The sequence below is a fragment of the Monodelphis domestica genome, chromosome 4, assembly GCF_027887165.1.
Source record: "Monodelphis domestica isolate mMonDom1 chromosome 4, mMonDom1.pri, whole genome shotgun sequence".
In the NCBI taxonomy this organism is placed as follows: domain Eukaryota; kingdom Metazoa; phylum Chordata; class Mammalia; order Didelphimorphia; family Didelphidae; genus Monodelphis; species Monodelphis domestica.
Genome location: NC_077230.1, coordinates 338,437,951 through 338,455,329, shown reverse-complemented (window position 1 = coordinate 338,455,329; position 17,379 = coordinate 338,437,951). Strand labels below are relative to the sequence as shown.

Genomic DNA, 17,379 nt, shown 5'->3' with positions numbered 1-17,379 from the left:
CTGACCCCATAAATTACTTGTAATGCAGCCTTATGATTGCATCTCATGGGCCCCACAGCGTTTGAACTCCATGGAAGAGGTTACTACATCTCGGGGCTGTAGCAAACCCTTTCTCAAATGGAATCTGATTGACTCGAATTCCAGTTGACTGGTTTTTTCTCCTCTTAAAAACAGTGGCCATGAAACCGAGTCATGATGGAAAGCTGTGATTTGGAAAATATTCATGTTTAGGGGCAGATTTGACAAGACCCTACCTGCTCTTTCCTTCCACGCAGGCGATAAAAGGAAATGCTTTGCAACTAAAGTATTCTAAGTGAACTAAGAACAGGGCAACTATTCTCCCATAGACCTGAGGGATCTGATTCACAAGGCTGCCACTTATTAGATGAATGACTTTATTCTTCCTCAGTTTCCTCTTCTGTAAAGTAAGAATAAGAAAGGGAAACATTTTGTAAACTATCAACTACTACAGAAATATCAAATATTACTCTTTGTGTGGCAGAAAGAAGCAGCCACAGGTAGGGCCTTTAACTCTGGAATTCAAGTTTAGTAAAAGGCTCTTCTTAGTCGCTGCAGATTATTTAACTTCTCTGGACCTCAGTTTCCACATCTGTCAATAAAGAAGTTGAACTAAGTGACTTCATCTCTAAAGCTCTGATCTCATGAGCCCCTGGCTCACTGTCAAATTTCTTTATATCAGAGCCTGCCAATTTAGGGTTTCTCAAACTCAGTTCCATGTGATAGGAAAAGGGGATCAGAGAGAAAAGGTTGGCTCTCTTTGAAATAAGAAATTATCATTATGGTGATAATGAAATTTGTCCTACCACTGTACACGGTTTGTTGTGAAGGTAGCGCTTTGGAAACTGCACAGGTTATAGAAAGGTGAGTATTATTCTTTGTGTCTGAGCACTATTCTCAAGCCTGTCTTCACTTTTGTGGTTCTTGCTCTGCTATTAACAAGGGACTAGGGATAAATCAATCTACTTTTCTGGGACCCAGATTCTTCCTGAGTAAAATAAGGCGATGGGACTAGATGCAAGGCATTAAAAAAAATTCAGAGCCACCTACCCTGGGCAGAGGATACAACAAAAATCCCTGCTATTTGCTGCCCTCAAGGAGCTTATATTCTGTTGATGAATTCTATGATCCTCTCCTTCTCCAATGATCCATGACTATAGAGTCAAGTTCCAATGAAGTTCCTTTTCTACAAAAGGGAAACTTGAGTACTATGAATAGCTAAATAGACGGTGGTAGTTCTCCAGTCAAGCTTATGTAGACATAAAAAAGAAAGTTACATTTTTTGTGTGTTTCTTTTGAGAATAGATCTCCCTAAATTGGCCAAGCTAGAAGTACAATGGCTACTTATGATCTGATTTCACCAGCTCAGCTTCTAACATGTGTTGGCTCGCTCCTTCTCAGACAGTACTATGGCCCTCTGTTCCAAGGGGATCATCATAAAGGTGCCAGACTTAGTGTAGACACTCAATCATTTTTAGCCTGACTGCAGCTCAAAACTCCCAGGTTCAAGAGATCCACCCTCCTTTGCCCCACCTCCACCCCCTCCATCCTCCACCAAACAGGCTGTAGGTGGAAATTTGTTATAGTTGCTGTTTTTAAAGAAATCCCTTCTTGTTTATTCCCTTGAATGAGCTGCCTTGTTAGGTGCTGAGTTTCTAATCACTGGAGGTATTCAAGTGGATAATGGATGACCACATTCAAAGGGATTCCTGTTCCAGGCTGTACTAGATGACTCCCTAGGTCCTGTCTAGCTTTGGAATTCTGAGATATTATTATTATTATTAAAACCCTCACCTTCCATTTTGGAATCAATACTGTGTATTGGTTCCAAGGCAGAAGAGTGGTAAGGGCTAGGCAATGGGGATCAAGTGACTTGCTCAGGATCACACCGCTGGGAAGTGTCTAAGGCTGGATTTGAACCCACAACCTCCTGTCTCTAGGCCTGGCTTTCAATCCACTGAGCTACCCAGCTGCCCTGGAATTCTGAGAGATTATGAAACACTGAAAACACCTTTATTCTAGATTAAATTATATCATCTTACAGGTAATAACTGAATGAGACCTTTCTAAAATACACAGGATTTTAGATATATTAAGATCCTTATAGATGATCTGGTCCAAGTTCTTTTTTCTCCAGATAAGGAAACTCTCAATCAATCAAGAAACATTTTAAAGCTTCTATTATGTGTCAGGAGATGTGCTAAGTGCTGGGGATATACAAAGAGAGGCAAAAGACAGCCCTCAAGGAGCTGACAGTTTATTGGAGGAAACAACAAACAATTATGAACAATCAAGCAGCTTACAGGATAAAAAGGAAATAATTCCCAGAAGGAAGGCATTGGAATGAGGAGGGGTGAGGGAAGGCTTCTTGCAGAAAGGTGGGATTTTAGTTGGGACTTAAAGGGAACTAGAGAAGCCCAAGGAAGTGGCTGAGGTCACAGAGCCAATACGTGGCAGGCCCTGCATGCGCCCAGGTTTCTATAATCAATCTATTTATTAGGGGCCTGCTCTGTTCCATCAGGTGCTGTGCTAAGTGCTGGCGGGGAAAAAGAGGCAAAGCAGTCTCTCAACTCTGTAGCTACTACATATGACATCACATTGTCTCTCCTTTGTTTTTCATTGTTTTTCTGGGATTATTCAGCACAACCTTGTAGAACTAAACCTGAAACAAAGGTTCTACATGACTTGGACAAATCTCTTACCTTCTTTAAGCTTCCTATTACCTCCTCTGAAAAACAAATGAAAGGGACAACTAAGTGACTCAGTGGATTGTGGAAAAAAACCAGAGCCAGGAGGTCCAATTTGGCCTCAGACACTTTCTAACTGGGTGACCCCGGGCTGGTCACTTAACCTATACTCAGAATTGATTCTAAGACAGAAAAGGTGAAGGTTTAAAAAGAAAAATGAACCCATAGATAATCCTCAAGGCCCTCCGAGCGCGGACATTCTATATTCTATGCCCTTCCGGCCTCCGGCATCCTTCCTTCTGAGAAATCCATCTTAGAATCAATACTGTATATTGGTCCCAAGGCAGAAGAGCAATAAGGGATCGACAGCACGAGGGTTAAGGGACCTGCCAGGGTCACACACCGAGACGGCATCGGAGGTCCAATGTCACCTCAGACACTTTGTAGCTCCATCCTCTAAGCCACCGAGTTGAATCCTCAACATCATTTCTTAAACTCCTACTATGTATCAGGCACTGTGCTAAGAGCTGGAGAAACAATGCAAACAACTTTGTACCATCTCTATACAGGACAGATTAGAGATAATCACAGAGGGAAGGCACTAAAGAGGAATGAAAAAGGCTTTTCCCAGAAGGCTAAAATCCTTTAGCTGCAACTTGAGGGACGCCAGGGGGAACCTAAGAGAAGGAGAGGAAGAGTGAGAGCATTCCGGGGATGGGGAGACAGTCACAGAAAGTGCAGAGTTGGGAAACGCTGGCGCTTTGTGTTCCTCAGTTCCTTCTAGACGGCAGCAGCTCTACTCAAATAGTCCTGCTGACTCGGAGTCACTACTTTCTATATGCTAAGATTCTATATTCTTTTTTGATTTTTAATTTTTTTCCAATGACATGTAATAACAAATTTCCATACAAGGTAGAATTCCCATTTCATCATTATTATATAGTATATATCCATCAGTCCTTGCCTGCTCTGACATTCTATGTTCTAAGATCTCTCTGATCTTTGGCATACTCTGTTCTATGTTCTCTTCTACTTTTGGCAGTCTGTTTTAAATAATCTCTCCCTCTCTCTCTCTGTCTCTGTCTCTGTCTTTCTCTCTGTCTCTTTCCATCTCCCTCTCCATCTCCTTCTGTCTGTCTGTCTCTGTCTCTCTCCATCTCCCTCTCTCTGTCTCTCTCCATCTCCCTCTCTGTCTCTCTCTGTCCCCCCCCCCGTCTCTCTCCATCTCCCTCTCCGTCTCCTTCTGTCTGTCTGTCTCTGTCTCTCTCCATCTCCCTCTCTCTGTCTCTCTCCATCTCCCTCTCTGTCTCTCTCCATCTCCCTCTCCCTCTCTCTCTGTCTCCCCCCTCTGTCTCTCTCCATCTCCCTCTCTCTGTCTCTCTCCATCTCCCTCTCCGTCTCCTTCTGTCTGTCTGTCTCTGTCTCTCTCCATCTCCCTCTCTCTGTCTCTGTCTCCCTTTCTCTTCCTCCCTCTCTCTGTCTCTCTCTCTCTCTGTCTCTCTCTGCCTGTCTCTGTCTCTGTGTCTCTCTGTGTCTCTCTCTCTGTCCCTCCCTCTCTCTGTTTCTGCCTCTCTCTCTCTCTCTCTCTCTCTCTCTCTCTCTCTCTCTCTCTCTCTCTCTCTCTCTCTCTCTGCCTCTCTCTCTCTCCATGTATATCTATATTCAATCTGTTTTTTTAATAGTCTTCCTGTGAAGATTAGGTCATAAACAATTCCACCAAGAATAGGAATATTGGATAATTCAATCCCCCCCCCCCCAATTCCTTTTCCCCAAGACAATCGTTTTCCAGGAGGGTCAGTTTTCTGGTAGGGGGTCCTGGTGGTGGTGGTCTTCTCTCACCCCATGCTGTTTCCACTGCTGTAGCAGCTGACTCTCCCTTGTGTTGACCACATCTAGCTTGCCTGAGGCTTGGATCAGACCCTTCCTCTACAAGATGGGGGGTCGCCCCTTTCCCAGGGGAGCTTTGGGATTTCGGCACTGAATGTGTTTACCACCCTCCTTACATCCCTACGGTGGCCAGTGTTCTTACTGTCAGTGTCAGCTGTAAAGAGTCAAAAAAGAAGACCAAGAAACTGGTATCTGGTTTCATTCAAGGGAACGAATGACCTTTGTTTCATGACTTATGCTCTTGGCCCGGCAGGGAGGAAGGGGAGAAGCTGTGTTTTCCCTGTATTTATTCAGATCACTTGGCTCTATTTGCTGGTCCAGATGTGAAACAGCTTGCTTAAGGCTTCAGAGAAAGGACCTGGGAAGCTGGGGAGGGAAGATTCACACAGCAACGGAGCGTTTACTTCCCTTCGGTCTAGAACATTTTCAGAGAATTTAGCTCCCTACTAGAGTTGAATGACGTGACCGACTTCATGAATTATAATAGCAAACACCCATGTAGTGCTTGTACCTATATTATCTCAATTCACCCGCACAAAACCCCTGAAGTAGGTACTATCATTATCCTCCTTTTACAGATGAAGAAACTGAGGCTAAATCTAATATGTTGCAGGAGGCCTTTCCTAGAGGTCATCCGTCTCTCCCCATCTAATGCTTTCTTTTCTGAGATGGCCTTCTGTCTACTCTGCACACACACACACACACACACACACACACACACACACACACACACACGAAATACATTCATATATTTCATGTATTTAATAATTTACATGTTATGTCCCCATAATAATGTGTTTCCTAAAGAAAGGAAGAGGGACTTTCCTTTTCTTTTTAATTCCAGTGTTTTGCATAGTGTAGTTGATTAATAAATGCTTATTTAATGATTGACTTAATGAGTCTGAAATAAGTTAAATGACTTTCCCAAGATCACCCTGGCTTTCCTGATAGCAAGTCCCAGGTCTATTGCGGTTTATTATTGTGGAACATTCTCTTCACGAGTCACCTGTGAAGGAGCTGGTAACAAATGTTCTTATTTCCATTTTGCAGATGAAGAAAGAGAGGCTTGGGTGGTAAAGTGACTTGCCCAGAGACTCAGCACTGGAAATTGTCAAAGCTGAGCTGGACATGGAGTCTTTTCTAAGTCTGAGTCCAGATTCTTGGATATGTTTTACGTATGGAGGTTTGTGTTTTTGTTTGTTTGAGCTATTTAAATCCTTTTGTGAAAATGCTTGAAAGATACATGAAATAAAGAGCTGGAACTTTTTTTGGAATTGGGGCTGTATAGCTTTAACATTTCAGTGTACTTTTCATGTGATTAAGTAACTATAAACAATTCATGGCTGAAAAAATTAAAATATGTGAGAATATGAAAAAAAAACCTCTATTTGTTTTTGTCCATTCATTTTCTTGCGTTTGATTCTTTGTGACCCCATTTGGAATTCTCTTGGCAAAGATCCCAGAGCGTCTGCCATTTCCTTCTCGAGTTCATTTTATAGATGAGAACACAGAGGCAAATAGGGTTAAGTGACTTGTCCAGGGTCACACAAATAATGTTGGAGAGTGGATTTGAATTCAGGTCTTCCAAGCTGGCACTCTAGCCACGGCACCACTCATCTGCCCTCCATTTTACATATGAGGAAACATTTTCAAAAATCACTCTGTTTTTAAGCAGCAGAGCCAAGTTTCCAAATCGTGTCTCATAAGTCTAAGGCCAGGATGCTATGTATAATACCACCCTATCTTGTTCCTCACTTAGAAAGTGTGCTTCCAAACAGAGACAAAGTGAAGTAGAGAGTTTGGACAGAGTTTAATTGAGGAAACTTTTTAATGTAGACAAGAGTAAAAATTCCCTCACTGCAGCTTGAACTTGATTAAAATGGAACTGGGAAATATTTAACAAAATAAATAAAAATACCCCACAGTGCAGATAATGAGGATTTGTGGTTTTCTAAATCAACATCTCTCACTTCTGCTTGAGACTGACACACTGATCTAGATAACTGGGGGGGGGTATGGAGAGGGTTGAATTAAACAAATGAGTTGGCTACCTCTGGTTAGCTTAGCTGGATAACTTGGCCCTCTCTCTACTTTTCTGTGCCTGAAGCCATCATTCCTACTCAAAATTCTTCTGCCAACTTGGAATCTGAGAATGGGTGTCATTGGGCTTCTTCTATTTGAAAGGGAAACAACTGACCTTCTTCTTCTCTCATGACTTACCACCTCTTAAATTGACCCTAGTAGCAGGGTTCAAAGTAGGAGTAGTCCTAGCTCCAGCGTCCCTTTCCCTGGCCATTGCCCATGGGTAGTATTTGGTTCCATTCTGGACGCCATTTTTAAAGAAAGATACTGACAAGCTGGACCTGCTCAGAGAGGTATCGTGAGGGGACTTTGACTCTTTAAACAAAAGGAGGCTGAAGAAACTACATGGAAATGCTTAGTCTGAAGAAGAAAGGGTTTATGGAAATCATAGCTATCTCTAGATAGCGAAAGACCCATCTTGGGGAAGAAGGATTAGGCAGACTCTGCTTGGCTCCAAAAAGCCTAGGAACCATGAGTGGAAGTGGCAAGGAGGCTAATTTAAGCACAATGAAAGGACTTTGGAACCATCAGAACTATCTGTAAAGGGGCTGCCTCAGGAAGGAGTAAGGACACCATCCCTGGGTCAGTTGACACTGGTTAGGGTTATCGTAAGCCACCATAGGTGTCCCTCAGAGCTCTGTCCTGGACTCTTCTCTTCTTCTACACTTCTTCACCTGCTCATCTCATCAGCCTCAACAGATTTAATGACCACCTCTATGCTGATGATTCTCAAATCTGTCTGTTCTGCCCTAACCTCACCTATAATCTTGTACATCTCACACTGGAGAGACATTTTAAACTCAGCATGCCCCAAACTGAAGTCATTGCCGTTTCCCCTAAACTTTAGTGTTAAGTGTCCTCCTTCTGAACACTGATGTTAAAAAAATAATAATGATAACTGAACTCATTGCTTTCCCCCCTAAACTTTAGTGTTAAATGTCCTCCTTCTGAACACTGATGTTAAAAAATATATATGTATGTAATATGTATGTATGTAATAAAATGATGTAAAAAAAATAATGATAACAATAGCAGCAACAACAATAATACCTGGGGACAGCTGGGTAGCTCAGTGGATTGAGAGCCAGGCCTAGAGAGGGGAGGTCCTAGGTTCAAATCTAGCCTCAGACACGTCCCAGCTGTGTGACCCCGGGCAAGTCACTTGACCCCCATTGCCTAGCCCTTTCCACTCTTCTGCCTTGGAACCAATACACAATATTGACTCCAAGACTCTAAGGTAAGGGTTTAAATAAAAAAAAAATAATACCTGGCGCTTATAGTGGTCTAAAAGGCACTTTATAAACATTAATTATCTTTGGATTTTTGTTGCCTTTAGTAAAGAAGTAGGCACAGATGGCTGCTAATGTCCTTTTATTTTTTTAAACCCTTAGAATCCATCCCAATGATCAGTTCCAAGGCAGAATAGAGGTCATGGCTAGGCAACAGGGATTAAGTGACTCGTCCAAGATCACCTAGCTAGGAAATGTCTGAGACCCTACTTGAAGCCAGGACCTCCAGTCTCCTGATCTGGTTGTCCATCCCCTGAGCCACCTAGATAGATTCCCGTGTGGTTATTGTTTTTGTTTTGCTTTGTGGGTTGCCAACATCATACAGTTAATTAACCATCAACTACTTAATCCTGGTCTTCTTACTCTGTCAGGAGTTTTAGTAAAAGACACTTTAGCTATCCGCGAGGAGTGATTTGCTTTTGCCACCTTCTCTCTGTGCATCCACAACAAGGGCCCAGCATCCTCTTGGGCTGCCCTTTTTGGCCCAAGAGCTGCCCCTGGCCATAGCTCCTAGGCAGTTCTTTTCCCCTTTCCTTCAGGGTCCACGCCGCCTTACCTCCATCGTTGTCTTTGCCATCGCCACACGCCGTCTCCATGGACGTGTCACAGCCGGCTCCTCTCCAGCCCAGCTGACAGACGCAGTGCCACCCGTTCAGGTCCAGGGTACATCTGCCATTCCCGTTGCACAAACCAGGACAGCCTTCTGCAAGGCAAAATGTCATGGTTCATATATAGATAGTTTGGGACATGCAGAAACACAAGCATGATTTAAGAAACAACATTGATTGACAGCCCTAGTAGGAGAGTCTCTTTCCTCTAACCAGATAGCTCACACTTGGATAATTAATGCTTGACAATTTCCAAAATGCTTTCCTCATAGGAATGGAAGTCTTATCGCTCTGGTTTTATAAATAAGGAAACTTAAGGTTCAGAGAGGTCAAATGATCCATTCCGAAACACACTGAGGTGCAGGGCAGTGGAAATAACACTAGGTTTGGAGTTGGGAGTCTGGGACCCCAAATCCTGTTGGGAAACCACTTAAGCCCCCCAGGCCTCAGTTTCCTCATCTGCAAAATGATAGGGTCTACTGGAAGATTTCTTGGGTCACTTCTAGCTTTTGGTCCTTTGGCTGCTAGGTTTCTAAGGATCCTTCCAGGGCTAAATTCTATGATGCTAATTCAGTGGTGACACTTCTTCAACTCAAACATACTGATTTCTGGGATTATTTCCATCCTATGATTCTTTTGAGAACTAAAAGCCTACTTGCATCTTCTCAGCACTTTTGTGATGATGGTGGCACACAGCTTTTCACAGCATAGAAAATTCTCTGCTCAGTAACAAGAAGAATAAAAGCCAAGACAGCTCACATTTACACAGTGCTTTTGGGTTTATACAGTGCTTTCTTTTGTAACAACTATTAAACAAAGAGTTCAAGTGTAATTTTTGTTGTTGTTCAGTCATGTTCAACTCTTTGTGATATCATTTAGAGTTTTCCTGAAAGATATTCAAGTGGTTTACTATTTCCTTCTCCAGCTCATTTTACAGAAGGGGAAACTGAGGCAAACTCGGTTAAGTGATTTTCCCCGAGTCAGACAGCTAATAAGTATCTGAGACTGGATTTGAACTCAGAAAGATGAATGCACCTGAATCCAGACCTGGCACTCCATTCTCCATGCTACATGGCTGTGCCACCATTTAACAGAGGAGGGACCTGATGGCCAAAGTTAAGCAGTCTGCCCAAGAGCACATGGAGGTATATGTGGCCTTGTCTATATTCTTGGGTCATGCATATGTTCATATTTATTCATCCTGTTGTTTATGATTAGAATGGAAACTTTTTGTATATGTCTTTGGTGATGATTCCACATTAACTGGCTAAGCCAGAGATACCTGGAAGTTCAAGTCTAGGTAGATCCAAAATATCTGCCTGCCTTTCTTCCTTCCTTCCTTTTTCCTCTTCCTTCTTTCCTTATCTTCCTTCCTTTTTCCTCTTCCTTCCTTTCCTCCTGTTCTTTCTTTCCTTTTCCCACTTCCTTCCTTCCTTCCTTCCTTCCCCTTCCTTCCTTCCTTCCTTTTTCCTCTTCCTTCTTTCCTTTTTTCTCTTCCTTCCTTTCCTCCTGTTCCTTCTTTCCCTTTCCTCCTTCCTTCCTTCCTTCCTTCCTTCCTTCCTTCCTTCCTTCCTTCCTTCCTTCCTTCCTTCCTTCCTTCCTTCCTTCCTTCCTTCCTTCCTTCTGTATCAGTTCCAAGGCAGACGAACAGTACAGGCTAGGTAAATGGGGTTAAGTAACCTATCTAGGATCACACAGCTAGGAAGTGTCTGAGACCAAATTGAACTCAGGTCCTTTCATCTCTATGTTTGATGCTTTAACCACTGAGCTACCTAGCTGCCCCTCATTTGGAGTTTTTTTTTTGGCAAAGAAACTGGAGAGGTTTGCCATTTCCTTGTTCAACAATAAGTCCTACAAATTACTATTCCAAAAGGTACTTATGCTGGGGGCAACTAGTTAGCTCAGTGGATTGAGAGCCAGGTCTAGAGACAGGAGGTCTTGGGTTCAAATCTAGCCCCAGATACTTTCTAGCTGTGTGACCCTGGGTGAGTCACTTATCTCTCATTGCTTGGCCTTTACCACTCTTCTGCTTTGGAAACAATTCTTAGTACTGATTCTAAGATGAAAGGTAAGGATTAAAAAACTGAAGGTGCATTTGAATCCTGCCTCAGACACCACTTCCTAGCTGTGTGACCCTGGGCAAGTCACTTAACCCCCATTACCTAGCTCTTACTACTCTTCTGCCTTGGAACCAATACATAGTATTGATTCTAAGACAGAAGGTGAGGGTTTTTTAAAAAAGGTACTCATATTAACAAGTCCAATGTCCAGAGAGTACCCAGGAATGGAGGAAATATATTCATTTCTAGAATGTTGGTTTGAGAATCAGGATTCCAGCACAGATTCCAATCCCAACTCTGCTACTAATGGATGGTGTAACCCTAGGCAAGGGGTTCCAGCCCTCTGTCCTCAGTTTACTGATCTGTAAAAGAAGAAGGTCCTCTTAGCCCTAACACTATGATCCAATGCCTCTCTACTTGGTTTCTGAACGGACCACGTTCTGATTTGTGTTTTAGCTCTTGGTGTTCCTGTCCTATTCCAATACGCTGTTAATAAGCTTCTTGAGAGCAAAGACTCACTTTTATGCTCCCCTGCATCTCCCTTGGAAGGCAGCAGCAAACCCTTTTCGGAGCAGGGCGTACATCAGTGTTTGCTGATGAATGAATCATTGGAGCGCTTGAACTCAAACAGATAGGCGCCCTTTAAAATTGCACATCAACCAGGTTTTTTAAAGGCTTTCTAAGGTTTTTAAACTACTCTACAGAAACGATATTATCCAGATGATTAATATGCAATACTCTGAAGTGCCACAGGAGGGTAGGAAGCTGAAAGGACACCTGCGTAAACCACTTGGATTTCCTACAATTGCTACTCTTGGCAGCCGCGGTCTCTGCTTTTGGTAGGGATCTGTAGCGGTTCTCTTGACCAAGGACACTTCTGCTGGCTATCTGTCAAGCCTGGACTCTCTCCCTGCTCATCTGCTCCTGGTTTCCCCGGCTTACGTCTCAGCAAGACGCACCTTCCCGCAGAAGCCTTTCCCGATTCCCACGAATGCTAGGCTCTCTCTCTGTTGATTACCTCCAATTTATAACGTGTTTATCTTGTTTGTACGCAGTTGCCTGCATGTTATCACTCCATTAGACTGTGAGCTCCTCAAGGCACTGAACTCTTTTTTTGTCTTGTATCTTCAGCACTGAGCAAAGTGCCTGGCACATAGCAGGCACCTAATAAATGTTAGTGGATGGAATGAGAGTAGAAAATATGAAGTGGGATTGAGGCTTGGTTTTTCCCTTGGAAGATTGCTAAGTAAATGGCAGAATGCTAGAGCTGGTTGGGCGGGGACCTTAAACAGGGCATTTAGAATATTAGCACTGGTCCGGAACCCTAGAACGGGGAATTACGGAATATTGCAGCTGGCTGGGGCTTCGAGATCATCTACAACCTTTTTCCTTCCTCATTTTTATGAGAGAACTGAAACCCAGAGAGAGGAAGAGATTTTCCAGGATCCCACAGCTGGTCATTTGGAGAAAAAGGGGCCATTCTGATCGCCAGGCCAGGCCAGCTACCTTAAATAAAAATCACACTTTTTCTAAAATTGGACTCACTTCCATTCCTCTTTCCTCCTGAATCTCCTAGCACTACAAAGCTCAGTATCTGTGTAATGAAAAGAGCATTGGATTGGTGGGGTACCTACCACCTGTGTGTTTCTGGATGGGGGCTGTTTTTGTTTTCATCCCTACCCCTAGCACGCAGAACAGTGCCTGGCATGAAGCAGACACTTGGACATATAATATGCCTTTTCTGGTCATCAGTTTTTTCATCTGTAAAATGGGGTTATTATTTATATCCACCTAACTCAAGGAGTTTTGAAGAAAATGCTTCTTTAGAGGCATAGAAAAGTGCCATTCTTATTGTTTATGTCTAGTATTCTTATGGAAGAATCACAGGTTTGGAATTGAACCACCGTCTCTAATCACCTTCTTTTTACAAATGAGAAACTGAGGACCCCAGAGGTGAAGTGAGTTGCATTAAGTGATGAGGATAGAACCCCAAGGCCCACAGAACAGTCAGGCAGAAATGATTGCGTTCTATATTGTTGAAGGGAAAACCTCAGTCACACTGTCAAGATTAGAATTCCCATGGAATATACTCATCTGGTCTCCCAAGACAGAATGTAAATTCCTTCAAGACAAAGGATCTTCTGCTTTTTACGTGTGTCTCATTGACTAGCACAGGGTGCACAGAAGGTGCTCAATCAATGCTGTGCTAGTGGAAGAAATCCTAAATCACGCTTATAACTCACCACTTCAAGGGTGTTATGTCTGCCATTTTGGATTACATAGAGCAGGAAGGGATGGCAAAGGAGAAGAAACTGACACTGTGACAGTGGGCAGGTTGTTTAACCTCTAAGCTTTGGCTATTTACTTTGCAAAATGAAGATCATAGAACTTGTCCTCCTTTCCTCCCCTGAGATTGTGAGGCAGTGTGGCACAGAAGGAAAAACATTGTTTATGGAGATACAGGAACCTTAGTTCAAAATCTTAGCTTGGCTCCCTATGAATTAAATAATTATGAGAATATTTTGTTGTTAATCACTTGTTTCAATCATGTCCAACTTGATCCCATTTGGTGTTTTCCTTGGCAAAAATATATGGCAAAGAGGTTTGCCATTTTCTTTTCTACCTCATTTTATAGATGAGGAAACTGAGGCAAATGGGTTAAGTGACTTGCTATGGGTCATACAGCTAATAAGGATCTGAGGATGCATTTGAAGAGTTGTTATTGTAAGAGAGAAGTTACAAAAGGAGAGAAAAATCATATCCAGCAATGCAAAAGAACAGCCCAAGAGGAGGAAGGAACAGGAAAACTCAAGATTCTAGGAAGGAACAGAGGAGCTGAGAGGATTAAAAACCTGCAGCTTACTTCTAGTCAGCTCTCTCCTAGAGTGGACGGTCTGAGGACCTCTGAGGTGAAGGATCCCTCTGGACACTGACTACCTTCCAGTGAACCCCTAAATCTCTCTGGTTCCAGTTGAAGACAAAATTAGACTGGGACTTTATAGAAAGCCATCTACTGAGAAGATCTCTCTTTCCCCAAATTGTCCTGAACTTTAACTCAGAGCCAGATTAGCGTAGGAGGAAGGTCAAACCCAACAACTGACCAAAAGGAGGGTCAGGCAGACAGCCTAAACCCCTCAGGATTTGGAGGGAGGTTCCTATCTCCCACTTTCCTTACCCAAAACCCTCCCTCTCCTTGCCCTGTGTGTTCTCAAGAATAAAGTGTTACCCTTTAGATCAGGTCTTTCTGCTTGCTGATATCAAAGAAGGAGACTGAAGATTTGGGGAGAATCATACTGTTCCCCAAAAGGGAGAACTAGTTCAAGACCAGGGCTGAGGAGTGAATGAAGTCTCAAAGGGAAAGGTGGCAGTTGGGATATTGAGAGGACCCAGAGGCAGGAAATGTATCTGCCTCTGAGCAACAGCTAAAATCAAGAAGGGAGGCAGTGGGTCATTTCTCTAAGACTTTCTCCTCCAGTCCTTAACCTCCACTTCTCAAACTCAGTCTCTGAGGAGACATATTCTGTCCCTCTGGAAGACACATTGGGGAAGACACTATCTTCCCCAAAGGAAAGAGAGGGGAGGATCAATCTCTTCCCTCTCTCCACTTCTTCAGTTCTCTCACCCTCTCTCTCCAGTTCCCCAGAGAGAGAGAGAGAGAGAGAGAGAGAGAGAGAGAGAGAGAGAGAGAGAGAGAGAGAATGAGAGAGAGAGAATGAGTGTGTGTGTGTGTGTGTGTGTGTGTGTGTGTGTGTGTGTGTGTGTGTGTGATCTCCTTCTGGTCATATATTACATTACTACGACAGAAGGAAAGGGTTCAAAAATCAAAAAAAAAAAAAACACTGTAGGACTGTATTACTGTTTTGAGTAAGATATGGTTCTTGTTGAGACTATTTTACTCCCACCGGCTCCCTGCTCAGGGGCAGGGCTCTGGGGCTTCTCCGGAATTCCAGGCTTGTTTCTATACCTTGCTTGTCTACTCTGGAAGCTGTAGGACTCTTCTCTGGGTCATAATTCCCTAAATGTAAAATAAAAGAGTTGGAATACATGACTTCTAAGGCCCTTTCCTGCTCCAATATTCTGATTCTGGTATGATCTTGCTAGTGTGAATTCCATTCAAATCAACAAGCACTTACTGGCTGAGGACTTACTGTGTGCCCACAATGGGAGATGCATTGAATTCAGAAATTCATAGAATACTAGAATTGAAACATTGGATACAGAATGTATGTTCTGGAAGGGACTTTATAGCATGTTAAAAGACATGACACAGGAGGTTAGAACTGGAAAGAATTTTAGAATATAGAATGTCAAAAAAGACATAATACCATAAATATCTATTGAATTGGAAAATAATGTTAGAACTAGGAGAGACCTTTGGGACCATTTGGTCTACTTCTTTCTTACTATAGAGGAATCTGAGGCTTTAGAGAAGGGAAGAGACTTGGTCAGATGACTAGTCAATGGCAAGGTTGCCATTTTCCTGGGCTTAGAAGTACCTTTAAGGTATATAAGACTAGTCAAGGGCAAAAGCTGCCATCTTCCCATGCTTAGAAGCATATATATGGCATATAAAACTAGTCAATAGCAAAGGCTGCCATCTTCCAGGGCTTAGGAGCACATTTATGGTGTGTGTATATATATATATATATATATATATATATATATATATATATATATATATATATATACACACACATGTGACTTTAAAAAATTAAACAAGGTCAAAAAAAAGAGAGGGAAGAAAGACCATCCATGAGTTCCATCATGACATCTGGCCATGCATGGGCACCCAATATGAACGAATCCGTTATTCTGGGAGTAGAGAATGGGAGCATTCGCAGGTAATTGCCTAGTCATTTGGATTTGGTAGCCAGACTCAGCCACTCTTAATGATCTGAACAGTTACCATTCCTCCCTCCCCCTTTCCCCCAATTAGTCCCAATTATAAATTTCCTTCCTACAGCTGGGACTTCCTTTCAGTTAAGCCTCATTTCTACTTGAAATTGGTCTTGGGGGAGAGAAGGCCTGATCTTAAAATTAGTAATAGGCAAATTGCTTTCTTTCTCCTCCACAAGGCTCTGAACAGAGGGCATTTGATTTCTTCAGCTGTCCCAGGAAGCTCAGGAGGCTTCACGGAACAAAGTAGTGTGGGAAACAGAGGCAATTATCTAGGTGATTCAGGGGGAAATGCTACAACATTATTATCATCATCATCCCCGGGATGATACAAGTAACAGCTGATTTCCTTTTCTTGTCTTAATAAACATCAGAGGCAATGTGATCTAGTGATGGACTGGGATTGGGACAGCTGGGTTTGAAATTCAGATCAACTTCTTATTAGTGGTGTGGCTTTAGGTAACTGGATTCCTTTCTTAGTGGACTAGTTCCCTTATTAATAAAACAAGACTATTTTGAACTAGATGGTCCCTCAGCTCCCTCCAAGCTTGGACACTGTGGTTCTGAAGTCTCTTCCAGTTCTGACATTTTGTGCCTTAAGATTCCTCCCAGCTCAACATTCTAAGGTCCCTCCCAGATCAACATTCTGGGTTCTAAGGTCTCTCCCAGATCAACATTCTGGGTTCTAAGGTCCCTCCCAGCTCTGACATTCTCTGTTCTAAGGTCCCTCCCAGCTCTGACATTCTGGGTTCTAAGGTCTCTCCCAGCTCTGACATTCTCTGTTCTAAGGTCCCTCCCAGCTCTGACATTCAGGGTTCTAAGGTCCCTCCCAGCTCTGACATTCAGGGTTCTAAGGTCCCTCCCAGCTCTGACATTCAGGGTTCTAAGGTCTCTCCCAGCTCTGACATTCTCTGTTCTAAGGTTCCTCCCAGCTCTGACATTCTGGGTTCTAAGGTCTCTCCCAGCTCTGACATTCTGGGTTCTAAGGTCTCTCCCAGCTCTGACATTCTGGGTTCTAAGGTCCCTCCCAGCTCTGACATTCTGGGTTCTAAGATCTCTCCCAGCTCTGACATTCTGGGTTCTAAGGTCTCTCCCAGCTCTGACATTCTGTGTTCTAAGGTCCCTCCCAGCTCTGACATTCTGTGTTCTAAGGTCCCTCCCAGCTCTGACATTCTGGGTTCTAAGGTCTCTCCCAGCTCTGATATTCTCGGTTCTAAGGTCTCTCCCAGCTCTGACATTCTGGGTTCTAAGGTCTCTCCCAGCTCTGACATTCTCTGTTCTAAGGTCCCTCCCAGCTCTGACATTCAGGGTTCTAAGGTCCCTCCCAGCTCTGACATTCAGGGTTCTAAGGTCCCTCCCAGCTCTGGCATTCTGTGTTCTAAGGTCCCTCCCAGCTCTGACATTCTGGGTTCTAAGGTCTCTCCCAGCTCTGACATTCTCTGTTCTAAGGTCCCTCCCAGCTCTGACATTCAGGGTTCTAAGGTCCCTCCCAGCTCTGACATTCAGGGTTCTAAGGTCCCTCCCAGCTCTGGCATTCTGTGTTCTAAGGTCCCTCCCAGCTCTGACATTCTGTGTTCTAAGGTCCCTCCCAGCTCTGACATTCTGTGTTCTAAGGTCCCTCCCAGCTCTGACATTCTGTGTTCTAAGGTCCCTCCCAGCTCTGACATTCTGGGTTCTAAGGTCTCTCCCAGCTCTGATATTCTCGGTTCTAAGGTCTCTCCCAGCTCTGACATTCTCTGTTCTAAGGTCCCTCCCAGCTCTGACATTCTGGGTTCTAAGGTCCCTCCCAGCTCTGACATTCTGGGTTCTAAGGTCTCTCCCAGCTCTGACATTCTGGGTTCTAAGGTCCCTC

At 43.4% G+C, this 17,379-nt stretch overlaps 1 protein-coding gene across 1 annotated transcript in view; it reads right to left on the bottom strand.

Annotated features, from left to right (window-relative positions):
* The window catches only part of TENM4 (teneurin transmembrane protein 4), a 749,441-nt gene that overhangs the window by 168,149 nt on the left and 563,913 nt on the right, over positions 1-17,379 (bottom strand). Inside the window, exon 14 of the mRNA XM_056826133.1 lies at positions 8,367-8,666. Within this exon, the coding sequence (XP_056682111.1) occupies positions 8,367-8,666 (300 nt within the window). The remainder of the gene's footprint in view (positions 1-8,366; positions 8,667-17,379) is intronic.